General features: G+C 33.3%; 1 protein-coding gene across 4 annotated transcripts in view; it reads left to right on the forward strand.

The window, feature by feature from the left end:
* The window catches only part of MINDY3 (MINDY lysine 48 deubiquitinase 3), an 84,591-nt gene that overhangs the window by 15,805 nt on the left and 56,740 nt on the right, over positions 1-12,046 (forward strand). For 2 of the 4 annotated variants that reach the window (XR_001380038.3, XM_001498178.7), the window contains exons 4-8: positions 1,554-1,727; positions 4,972-5,023; positions 5,918-6,032; positions 8,703-8,776; positions 9,669-9,748. Coding sequence is in view for 3 of the 4 variants with exons in the window: in XM_001498178.7 (XP_001498228.1) it covers positions 1,554-1,727; positions 4,972-5,023; positions 5,918-6,032; positions 8,703-8,776; positions 9,669-9,748 (495 nt within the window). In the remaining variant the exon portion in view is untranslated. Of the gene's footprint in view, positions 1-1,553; positions 1,728-4,945; positions 5,024-5,917; positions 6,033-8,702; positions 8,777-9,668; positions 9,749-12,046 lie in introns of all 4 variants that reach the window. The other 2 variants (XM_023632239.2, XM_070254953.1) reach the window with 2 other exon arrangements.

The following is a 12,046-nucleotide window of genomic DNA, read 5'->3' on the forward strand; positions in this document are numbered from 1 at the left end:
TTTTTTTAATGTTTCAGAAAGCTTCATGAACAGTGACTCTAAATTTTAAAATGTATTTTTCCAAATTTGGTTTACCAAGGAAGTATAAGATAGGATAACATAACTAAGGTTAAAACCTTTGGCCTTTTGCTAAAACATGGTACATTTCCCTGAACTGTTAAATAATAGCATACCATAAGGAATAATCATTTATTTTGGTTTGTTTTGTCTTATTTAGCTCTGAGCAAGAACTCAGAATTGTCTTTTTATTCCTGCGTCTTTTAGTACAGTACCTTAGACAGTGCAAATAATACTGCAAAACATTCTGAATTAAGTTGCAAATGAAGCTGTCATACTTTCTGCAATATGATAAGTCAGGGTGCTCCCTGATAATAAACATTGGCATTCCACTTGACAGTTTACAAAGATCTTTCCTTCGCTTACACAATTTCGTGTGAACCTGACAATAACTTCTGGAAGAAGGTAGGATATAATATAAACTCAGTTTTGTATACTGGGTTGTATATAAGAGCAAAACAGTTTCCATTGCAAATCATACCAATAGAATCTAGTAGTGATTTTGAAGTTGAGTTAAAGTGTCACTGTCATGTATTTTTTATTAAAAGCTGAAATGCAAACTAAATTATAGTAGAGAAGAAACTTTTAAAGACATAGTGTTATTAACATCGTTTTATTAATAAAATTTATATTCCTTGGACAAAAATATATTCACACTGATAAAAAATTTATATAGCATGACCATAAATGTCATAAATGCTGAGGTAGTTTATAAAGTGAATGGCATAATTCCTGCCTTTAAAGAACTTTTAATCTATCAGGAGAGAGAGAAGCCTCCCTATAGCATAAAATTTTTCATAGAATATGTACACATCTTATCCCCTTTGAAAGTTTAAGAAAGCAGTATTACTTCTAGGAGTAATACTGCTTGAAAAGGGAAGGGCGGCTAAGGTTCAGGAAGAAATTGAGCATTTGTGCTGTTTTCCATAAAAATCTAATGCTCAGATCACTGCAATACAGTGTCAGTAGCTTCTGTAGGATGCATTGTAACACCATGGCCTCTGCTAACCTAACAGAACTAGAGTTGTGTCTGCTGATGCTGCGTTATCTCCTTATCCTTAGCCCTGTGGGACAGAGAGATCAAAGGCATTAGACTAATTCAGAACTGGAGGAAACTAGAGGTCTCCACAGGCCCTTACACTAGCCTGGTTCTGCAGAGAGGAACCCTCCTGGCTTTAATGCTCCATTTGCAGCCTGAGAAAGGAGCGATCAGTATCAGGTTATTCCGAGTAGCATATTCTTTCTGCTGTTTAATTCTGCATTTTTCTGGATTCTTTTTCTCATTAATGGCAATATTTAGTCATGGTGAGACTTTAACCCTCAAGCACATTGTTTTTCTAAAATAAAATTTAAGGTCACTTGTTTTTGGATTTTTTTCTCCACTTAAAATGCTTGGTTTTCATCATTAATTTGATACATTCTTAGTATTGTTATTCATGGCAGGATTTTTTCTTTACAGAGAAAACCATTATAACTTATACTTTGGTTATTTTTAGAGGAAGAGCGGAAGGAACTCCTTTGTCATACCTTATGTGACATTTTAGAAAGTGCTTGTTGTGACAACTCTGGATCATACTGCTTGGTTTCATGGTTAAGAGGAAAGACAACGGAGGAGACCGCTAGTATTTCTGGGAGTCCTGCAGAGTCTAGTTGCCAAGTGGAACATTCTTGTAAGATACATTTTTATTTCCTGAAGTAATTTCTTGTACCTTTGTTTTAATAAAACTATTGAAAATTTGGAAGAAAAAAAGATTTTAAATTTTCGTATGTCTGTTTTTTAGCCTAAGCTTAATTCATGAACCTTAGTATTTTTCATTTCCCCTTCAGTTATTTTAGTTACCAGAGGACATTACGTTTGTATTTTGCTTTCATTTTTGTAAAAAAGAAAAGAAAATGTGTCCCTTAAACTTTTTAAAAAAGTTCTAGTTAACTTCTGCTTGATGACAATCTCTTTTGAGCTTTGGAACCCTCATTTAGAAAGTTTAAAGAAAGTATTTCTATATACTTTAGTTTTAGATGCCTTAATATTTTGTTATTGGAAAAAGAAGGAATTTTTTTTGACCTTAGAAAATTTCTTAAATATCTTTAGTTGCTTCCTAGAGCAAAGGTGGAAACTTTATTCTTCATTGCACATTCTTTTCCTCCTGAACTTTTTGGACATTGTTACTATATATGGATTATTTTGAAGTAGTTTTAATTCAAAATTTTAATTATGTCTTCATTCAGGTTTTTCATACTTTGACGATTTCTCTTTAAAATAAATTAAATAATAGCTATTCTCATTCCAAAAAGTATATATTTTGAGATTTTTAGCCTTTGAAAATTCTTCTGTAATTGACTTAAGAACTACCAGAATGAGCAGTTTATGGAGACTTCTGGTGGTATGGAATCTAGATACAAGAATCACTTTTCTATTTTCTTTTCAGAAATTATATTGCTAGTAGATGGCTTTTGATAAGTGGTAATTCCAGGTGCTTATTTTGAATAAGTGGCTTATTCTACCTGTAATACATTCCGTTAACTATCATCTCTGCAGAAATTGTTTTTAAAGAAATTAGACCCCTTATTTATAGGAAGTAAACTTGGATTGCTTGTGACACACATCTTGCCTTCCAGATAGAACTATTTATGAGGCACCATTGCCTCCATGGGCTGAAATGTCCCTGGGATGTCAGCATCTTCTCTCTCCTACCTCTGCAGTTACAATGGCAAATTCTAATAGTAGTACATATGCAAAGAATAATTTTTAAAATTTGAACGGTTGAATGATGTTTCCTTTTCAGGCCTTTCAAACGTAGACTTTCAAAAAGAATAGTTGATAATGACAGTTGAAGGAAACAAGTGGAAAATATTCACAAGGATGATAATCAAAAATGTCCTTAAGATGGGTTTTGAAATATTTTCCAGGTTTTACTGGGTTGCACTTAAGCATGTTTAATAGTTTCATTTAGATTATTAAAATTTTGACAGAGAAATAGTTGAGCTAATTAAAAGTTGTTTTAAAGAATATGCTTAAAGCCAATCTATGTATTAATATCTAAGAAAATAGTAAGATCTTTTTTGTTGCATTTTTCCTTAGTGTCTAGTAGTATGCTGTATGCTAGCTGTGGAATATGCTGCACATTTCTGTAGTGATAAGTTCAATTGCTCTAGGTTAAATGACCTCATAATGCATTAACTTTGGTATTTCAGTAACTAATCTAGGTGGGCATATTGATTTCCTCTCCAAAAAACATGTTTTAGTAATTTTCCAATTTACTTTGCCTAATTTTAAAAGTGGAAATGAAATAAAGCCATATATTAAATCTGTTTTTAGTCCTGTATAACTTGAAAAATTTTGTTAACTGAAAATTTACCTTAGATATTGACAAATGAAATGAACTTACATTAAAATTTTTATTCCATGTAAAAATCTATTTTACCTGTTCTTTCCTTTATTCCCAACTGTGTTCTTTTCTTGTGTTTATATTTTTCCACCATCTTGGCTGCTAAGCTTTTTATTTTGCTTGCCTCTTTTCTCTAAATTATCTTTATGTCTATTTCATAGTATATACCCACTAAAATTATTTAGATAAGCACTGCAGAACAATTAGTACAATTTGGAAAAGTTTGGGTAGAATTTTTATTTTATCCTGAAATTTTAAATGTGAAGTGTTTTCCCTCTTGTCAATTTTACATTCTGTACCGACATTAATTTCATTGGCTTGTGTGGTGTGTATAGTTTTGGCTCTTGGTAACGCACACTTGTTTGCAGTAGTGAATACTCAGGTTCAATTTCAGTTTGTTTCCTACACAAATCAAAAATTATTTAAATTAATCCATTTGGACGTCTGAAGATTTTTTTAAAAGTAATTTGAAACATTTGAAAATTAAAACTAGACCTCGAAAGGGTAGCATGATGTGACATTTTAAATTGTGAATCGAAAGCCCTGATTTTGAATTCATAAAAAACCAATTTCTCTAATTCTCTAGTGAGAAATAATGTTTGAAAATATTAAGCTTTGCTTTGTAAAATGTCCGTGAACATTGCGATAAATTAGACTAGGCGTTGGATTCATGTATGATATCTTTAAAGATCTTATCTTGGTGGAGCCACAGCTCTCTGGGCTCAGATCTCAGCTCTGCCGATGATTGCTGTCTGCTCTCGGGAGGGTTCTTCTCTGGGCCTTAGGTTCCTCTTCTGTAAAAGGGGGAGAATCGGGTTGTTATGAGGAGTAGATGAGGTAAGATCGGTGGAGCATTTAGAAAGGGGCCTGGCACTTAGTAAAGTGCTGAATAAACATTACCTTTCATTTAAATGCTTTCTTTTGATTTTTTAAAAATTTATCATTGTACCGTATTAATAAACATAATCTAGATAACTTACTGAAAACTTCTCAACAGTCATGAATAAATGAGGAAACAAACTTAAAGCTGTCGTTGAACCTGTGTAGTTTCAAAGTGCTGTGCCTTTTTAATACACATTTGATTAATAATTAGGCATTAAACATAAATATTTTATATCATAAAGGAGGAAGATTAGCTATGATGATTTTACTTGATGAAAATGGATCTGTGAATTGAAAGATTATTTAAAGGTGCAGAACACATTTCAGTGATGTGTGAAGCACTATGATTGTCAATAATTTCTCATATTTTATAACTATCCTAGCATAACTGAATTGAAAATAAATGTTTATTATTTAGTCACCCTTTTACATTCTCAGTATTATATCCATTTTAGTTATATTTATGGTAACCAAGATGTTGAAATATAAATTTATGTTATAGTAAAGTTGAAAATAAACTGAGAATTTTAAGGGAGTAAGGAAAGAGGGAAAATTTTGATTGCTTGAAAATATTTACAGCCTGCTGTGTGTATCTTGTGTCATTTATTTGCCATGTGTAGTGCTGAAAAGTGTCTTTTATGTATAGCTGCCTTGGCTGTCGAAGAGCTTGGCTTTGAGCGATTTCATGCATTAATTCAGTAAGTAACATTGGAACATTTAAAATACTTACCTTATGGACACATTGCCATTTTTAAGTCTATTCATACTGTGGAAAGGTACTTAGATTTATATGCTTGAGGATTAATTTGTTTTCGAATTTAAAAAAATAATAATTTGTAAATGTATACATAAATTATTTTGATTCCTAAATTAGCTAACTACTGAAATACACTTTTTTGTAACATTAAAAGCTTTTTCACCGTTACAATGAAAAAAATCATTGTAGCTTAATGTTTCTCTGTCATGAGTGAATATAAAGATTTCTGGTAGGATCAATATTCAGATTATTATTTCTTGTTTGCCAAAATTGCTTTCTGTAATTTTCATTAAAAGTGCCATGTTTTCCTTAGAGCATTCAGACTTTTTATTGCAAAATGAAAGGTAAGGATAGCTATGTTGATAGAATTATGGGTGGCATTTGATTTGGAATATAACATTAATTTCTTTTAAAGAAGCCTCAAAGCTACACCTTATTTTTGGTGTTCGGATATTTATTAAATTATTTTCTGGCTTTAAAAAGTCAAGTTTTTTTTTGTTCTTAAACACCTCTTAGAAGAGAACCATTTCATTCTCCAAAGAACTGTATAATTATTATAGAATATATCGGTGCCACAGTTCACCTAGGAGATGAAAACTTTCCCTGCCAAGTAGGCATTCTGTCTTAATAGTGTATATTGTATAGTGACAGTTGTCTGCAATACCTTTTGCTTTTAATGGCTAAATTTGTATTTGATAACTTGAGACACTTGCAAAAGTCTCCTGTTTGTACGTGTAATATTTTTGTGAGTAAGACAATTTTAAAATTTTCCCATTTATGAGTGTAGTCGATCTCATCATGGTACTAATACTTAATTCTTTTTTCCCCCCACCAGGAAAAGATCATTCAGAAGCTTATCAGAATTAAAAGATGCTGTCTTGGACCAGTATCCAATGTGGGGAAATAAATTTGGAGTATTGCTTTTTCTGTATTCTGTGTTACTGACAAAGGTTTGTTTAAGAAGATGCTTCTTTTGGCTTTTATTAGCTTGAGTTTAGTACTGTTTTTCCTGCTGTGATGAGTAATTTTATTCTTGGTGCTGTTTCTAAATCTCAGAATAAAAATCATATCTTATGCTGATAATAAGGAATCGGCGTCTCTTTCGTCACCACTCACTTTCACTTAACCACTTTTAAACTTGCTTTCACCCCTGATCCTCTGGACTATAGAGTTTATCAATAATGTTCTAATTATGAAATGTACTCAGCTCTTCTGATTTTTATGTTCCTTCATCTTAGCAATGTCTAGCATTTGAGCCCTTCACACCTACTGGAAACTCTTTCTGACCCCCACTCCCTTTCTTAACTTATCTGATACATCACTGTGCTAGTTCTTTTTTTATGTCTCACAACTCCTTTCTTCAGGTGTTTTTCCTGATAGCTTTGTTTCCTTCTTTACCAATTATCTCCTGCACCTTTCTCTGCCCCTCTAAATTTTTATATTACAGAAATTTTCAGTTCCTATGTCCTACATGCTCTTTCTTTTATGGTTATTTTATTCCTCAGCTTACCGTTATGTGGTTAATTCCAGTCTGTACACTTCCAGGCCTGCCTTTATTCCCCAAGTGCCAATCTCATACCCTTAGCGGCCTGTTAGTCTCACTTGAGTATCCTACCAGATTTACCATGTCCGAAATAAATTACTTTCATTTGACAGATGTTTACTGAGCATTGAATCTTTGCTAGGGACTGGACTTAAAATGTGGAATACATTTTTTTTTAATAGTTCCTCTTCAGTGTTGTAAAAAGTAATTTGACACATTAATAATGACTGCCGTTATGGCAGTGTTTTTTGGTGTGTGTGTGTTTGTTGCAAGCACAAAGCATGGTGGGAAATAGAAGGTATGCCTAAGTTTATTTGGTGGAATCAAGCCTAGACTTTAGATAACAGGGATCATGTGATGAATGAGGAAACGTTTTCTGGATGAAAAAGCTGTGGGAAGGCTTTCCAAGCAGTGGGAACCGCAAGTATAAACACATAGTGGATTGGAGGTATGACATGCTTGGGGAACTGTAGGCAGTTCAGTTTTACCGCAGCATCGTACACTAGAAGAGCAACTATGGAGGATGAGACTGGGCACTTAGGGGCTCAGAATTTGCAGGCCCTTGTGAACTGTGCAAAAAGTACTTTAGCTTTCATCTGGCCAAAATTAGAACAAAACAAAAATCTTGAACAGGAAAGTAACAAGATCTTTCTGTTGACAAAAATATTCCTTAAATTGGGATAAGAGTCGTGCTGGAGAAAGTTGGTGTGTGGAGTATAAGACTAGAGTCAGGAAAACTAGAAAAGTAGCTGTTGGAATAGGTGAACCTAAGCTAGGACGGTGACCCTGGAAATGGAACAGAAAAGGGGCATGTTTAGAAGCGTGTTTTAAATTTAGGAATTTTAAAACATTTAGGAACATGTTTAAGAGAAAGAACCAAAAGTACTTGGTACTTGGTTAGATGTGGTGAATAGCAATGATGATAGCATCTAAGAAGACTGGTTTATTTTGAGTCCATCTTGACTGTTCATTTTTCGCCCAGGTTTTTATGCTCAAAACTTTTGATACCTCCTCTGTCTCTTGTCCTTTACTAGGAAGAAACCATCAGGTCTAGTTGGTCGTCCTTGAGCTGGTCTTTGAAATGCTGTCCTCCTACCTCCCCAGTGATTATGTCACTTGTTCATATTATTCATTTTAGTTTTATCATCGGCTGCTTTGTATTATTGTTTACAAGGAGGGCAAGTGCAAGATCTCATGCTTGTATCTTCCTACAATATTTGGGCAGTCATTAAATATTTTAATTGTTCATTAGTCATCATTTTAATCCTTAGAAATGATCCATAATCTGATAGAAGCAATGGTTACAGTCGGGTGACTAGCACCATGAATGGTAGTTTATCTTTGTCATTTTCAAGTTGATGGGATTAAAATGCCTAAGTCTTCTTATACTTAGCCAGGATCTGGACATTGGGATTTGGGTAACCTTTTGGGGAATTTAAAATATCAGAAGATTGGTTTTCAGGAAAATAAGAAGCTTCTTGCCCTCCTGGTTTACATTTTATTTTGTCAGTCTGCATTTGAATTACCCATGTTTGTGAGAATGCACAATCAGAAACAAACCTTCCGTTTTGTTATGTACCAGTTAGACCTTCTGTGTATTTAAATTTATATCTCTATCAGCATTCATGTGTGTATTATTTAGTACCAATAAGTTTCTTAGGTGAACTAAGAAAATACATCAGATGCCTTACCAGCTATATTAGATTTGAATTTAATTTAGCCTAAAGTTAAATGAATATTAACTTGGATTAAATAATTTTCCTCTCCCTCCTCTTGAAGCTTAAAGATTCTGTCTCTCTACCCCTTTAACCAACTACCAACATTAGATCTATTACCCATGAGTCAATTAGAGTTCTTTATATAAAACCCGTGAAAGAAACTAAAAGATGTTCTTGGAAGAACTACTTCTTACCATTATCATCTCAAATGTACCCCCACTTCAAATCTGGGTAATTCTTTGGAAGAAAAGTTACTTAAATAATTATTTTATTTGTAGTACAAACTGGTCAGTTCTTAAACTACCATAATTTTCATTTTCGTTTTTTAAAATAAGCCGATGAATTCTTGGTTTCTTTAGGGCATCGAAAACATAAAAAATGAAATTGAAGATGCAAGTGAACCTTTGATAGATCCTGTATATGGACATGGCAGGTAATTAACTAAAATCTGTTATCTCCTTATATGGACTTCAGTTTTTAGGAACTTCACTGAAAATAAAGCGCTACTGAGTCAGATAATTTTGCTTGTAAGTGTTGAGAGCATAGAGACTATGAATTCGAGCAGTCTTGTGCTTTATGCCTTGCTTACTTTATGTATGAAATGTTAATCTCCACTTCAGATTTATGTATATATTGCATTTATTGTGGCAAGTATTTTATTTTAAGATGACAACAGGAAGGTATTTTAACAAATTCTGCTTGATGTTTCCTTTATGAAATTTTTTAGTAGATGAAATTTACCCATTTTGACTTAGAAATTAATATATCCTTACCTCTTTGTAAATGCTTTCCTGCTTGGGAGAAAAAAATGTTTTCTTATTTTTCTCTGAGACCGCTGTCCCTCTCAAGCTTTTTATAGCTATTTCTACTAAAATCAATAAAACAGTGAAAGTTAACCCACTCTAATACTTAAGTCCTTTTCTTAGGTCTTTCTGACTCAGAGGTTAAAGTTCACTTATCTTCCATCAAACACAAAATAATAACAATTGTATATGTATTTGTAAAGACGATTTTAAATATTAAGTACTTTATCAGTTTAACTATCATTTATTTTTTTCATCTGTTTAAATACAGTATCTTGGATAAAATTGTTAAATTTATATGAGTACGAAGAGCAAGAGATGCCGGTGGTGATACACTTCATGATACATTTAGCAAGGCTGTTGTTCAGTTGAGTGTATAAAATGAAAAATGTAAAGTTTTCTGTAACTTTGTTTCTTAAACAACATAATTTAATGTAAAAAGTCATTACTGTTTGCCTTACCGTAGGGATCATTTGATTTGAAAGCTTGTTTACTTATATTTTACTTACTTTTTATTAATAGCCAAAGTTTAATTAACCTCCTACTGACGGGGCATGCGGTTTCTAATGTATGGGATGGTGATAGAGAATGCTCAGGAATGAGTAAGTATATTTTTTATTGTTTATCTCTTTTACGATTTAATATTGCACTAGAATACAGGTTATTGTTATTCATTTATTTAATGGCTCTACATTACTTAGAGGTTAAGATAAGTGCTTTGTAGTACAAGAATCCTTTACAGTTTTCAAGGCACTATAACATGAGGAGCAGAGACTTTAGAGGCCGATAAACGTGAGTTCAATTGCAAATCCTGCCGGTTAACAGTAACTGTATGCAAGTGTATGACTTTAGTAAAGTTACTTAACTTCTCAAACCTTCAGTTTTCTCTAGTATGAAATTGGGATTGTAGGACTAACTTCTTTAGAAAATGTAATAAGTAGATCTTTTATATATATTAATATTTGTCCAGTGGTATCTGTATTTCTTGTACATATTTGTCCAGTGGTATCTATATGTCTGGGACACTATTGCATTTTGCTTAAAATTTAGAATTACAAGTATTGTGATTTAAAATAATTGCTTTGAAAATCTGGTGGTTATTCCTGTATTACTTTTTATGTGCATAATTGCCTTTAAAATGCTGGGCAAATTTAATGTTGTCTGAGAATTTTAAACCATCACCACCTCCATTTCTGCTCTCAATTATTCCTTTCCTATAGCTTCACATGTTGCCAGGGACATTGAAATGAAACACATTTGGCCAATCCATTCAGTTAAGGACAGCTGATATATAGTTCTAAATAAAATTCCCTTCTTATTACTGGGTCAGTCTAAACTCATTTATTTGCTCATTCAGCTTATCTTGAGTAACTGCCATGTGCCTCCTATTGAAGTATGTAGCATGGGACAGGAAGCTCCTGTAGTTCCTGTAGTTGACAAGGATGTTTGTTTCTTTCTTCGGTAGTTAGATGAAACTGTCACCAAGTGACAGAAGCAAATATTATAATTGAGAAAATAATAGTTGCTGCTTTTTGCTTCAATGTAAATGAGTGAATTTTGATCTTAAATTTGAATTTTTCTTAAATTTTAGGAATGTGTGTGTAGTTAATTAACAGATACATGAAAGGATGCAATAGTAAGGAAAAAAATCAGTAAAAATTACAGAATTTCAGAATTAAAAAGCACCTTATCACGATCCAACCCTTTATTTTACTGTTTAAGAAATTTAAGAACTACCCTCCCTCCCTACATTACGTAATATATGCAGAATTGTTCACTTAGTGATGAGGTTGGAACAAGAACCTAGTTTTGCTAATTTCTGGTAAGGATCAAAATTTAAACAGTAAAATTTATGGACAAAAAGACTACACAAGTTATCTTGCTCTATTTTTGTGTAATTGAGCCATCCTGTTCTTAAACCCTCATTCTGATTGATAGCTGAAAGCATTTAATCCTGCCAGTTAACAGTATGTCAGTCTCTCCTGAGTAATATGCACATTTCTCCCCCAACTACCCACGATTGCTTCTACACACCCCCTCTTTCTTCTTCCCCGTGATGGTTTCTAGGCCCTTAGGTGTCTTATATCATCTCAGATGATTAGGGAAAGAATATCTGGTTCTGGCTGAACTTTGGTGGAGGTGTCTCATCCCATTTGGCTTCAGTCCTTGATACTTCTGCTGTGTGCTGTGTTCCTAACTCTTTCCGCCTGGTCTTCTGTGCATTGCTCTGGCTCTCAGTGCTAGTTGTCATGGTCCTTTTTGCTGTGCATTCTGCAGACGCTCCCAAACCCTCCTACTCCCAGAGCTAGAATATTCTTTCTGTCTCCCTAAGCTTTTCCTCACCCAGCTTCCCATAGGCTTTTCTTCTTGCTGTGAAGTTGTTACTTCCTTTACAGAATATTAGTTATCCAAGTTTTGGCTCTTGATATGTACAAATTCATCCTTTTCTGTTTATTGAAATATTGGCTTTCAAAGCTGTTGTCTTGCTGTGGACTTTTCTTTTAAGTATAGTTTAAAAATCAAAATAAGCAATGACTTTGAAATAATTATCTTGGGCAAGGAAATAGTCAGGCTATTTCTTGCATTTTTCTCTCAATCAATAGGAATGTTGACTTGCATTTGAATCTGTTTTCAGTCACCAAACTTAACATAAAAATGCATACATTCATTCAGCATGTACTGGATGTTTTTCTCCTCTGACAGCATGGGAGGAGGTTGGAATATATGTAACACACAAAGGAAAATTATAATTAAAGTGTTACTAGTTTTAAAATCCTTAGGCAAGCCACGTTACTTCTCTTGGCTTCAGTTTCCTTATTTATAAAATATGGAGATAATGCCTTCCTCAAGGGGTGTTGTGAAGATTAAGACCAAATTTCTAAAATGCTTAAACTGGCCCA

This window comes from Equus caballus, chromosome 29, assembly GCF_041296265.1.
Source record: "Equus caballus isolate H_3958 breed thoroughbred chromosome 29, TB-T2T, whole genome shotgun sequence".
In the NCBI taxonomy this organism is placed as follows: domain Eukaryota; kingdom Metazoa; phylum Chordata; class Mammalia; order Perissodactyla; family Equidae; genus Equus; species Equus caballus.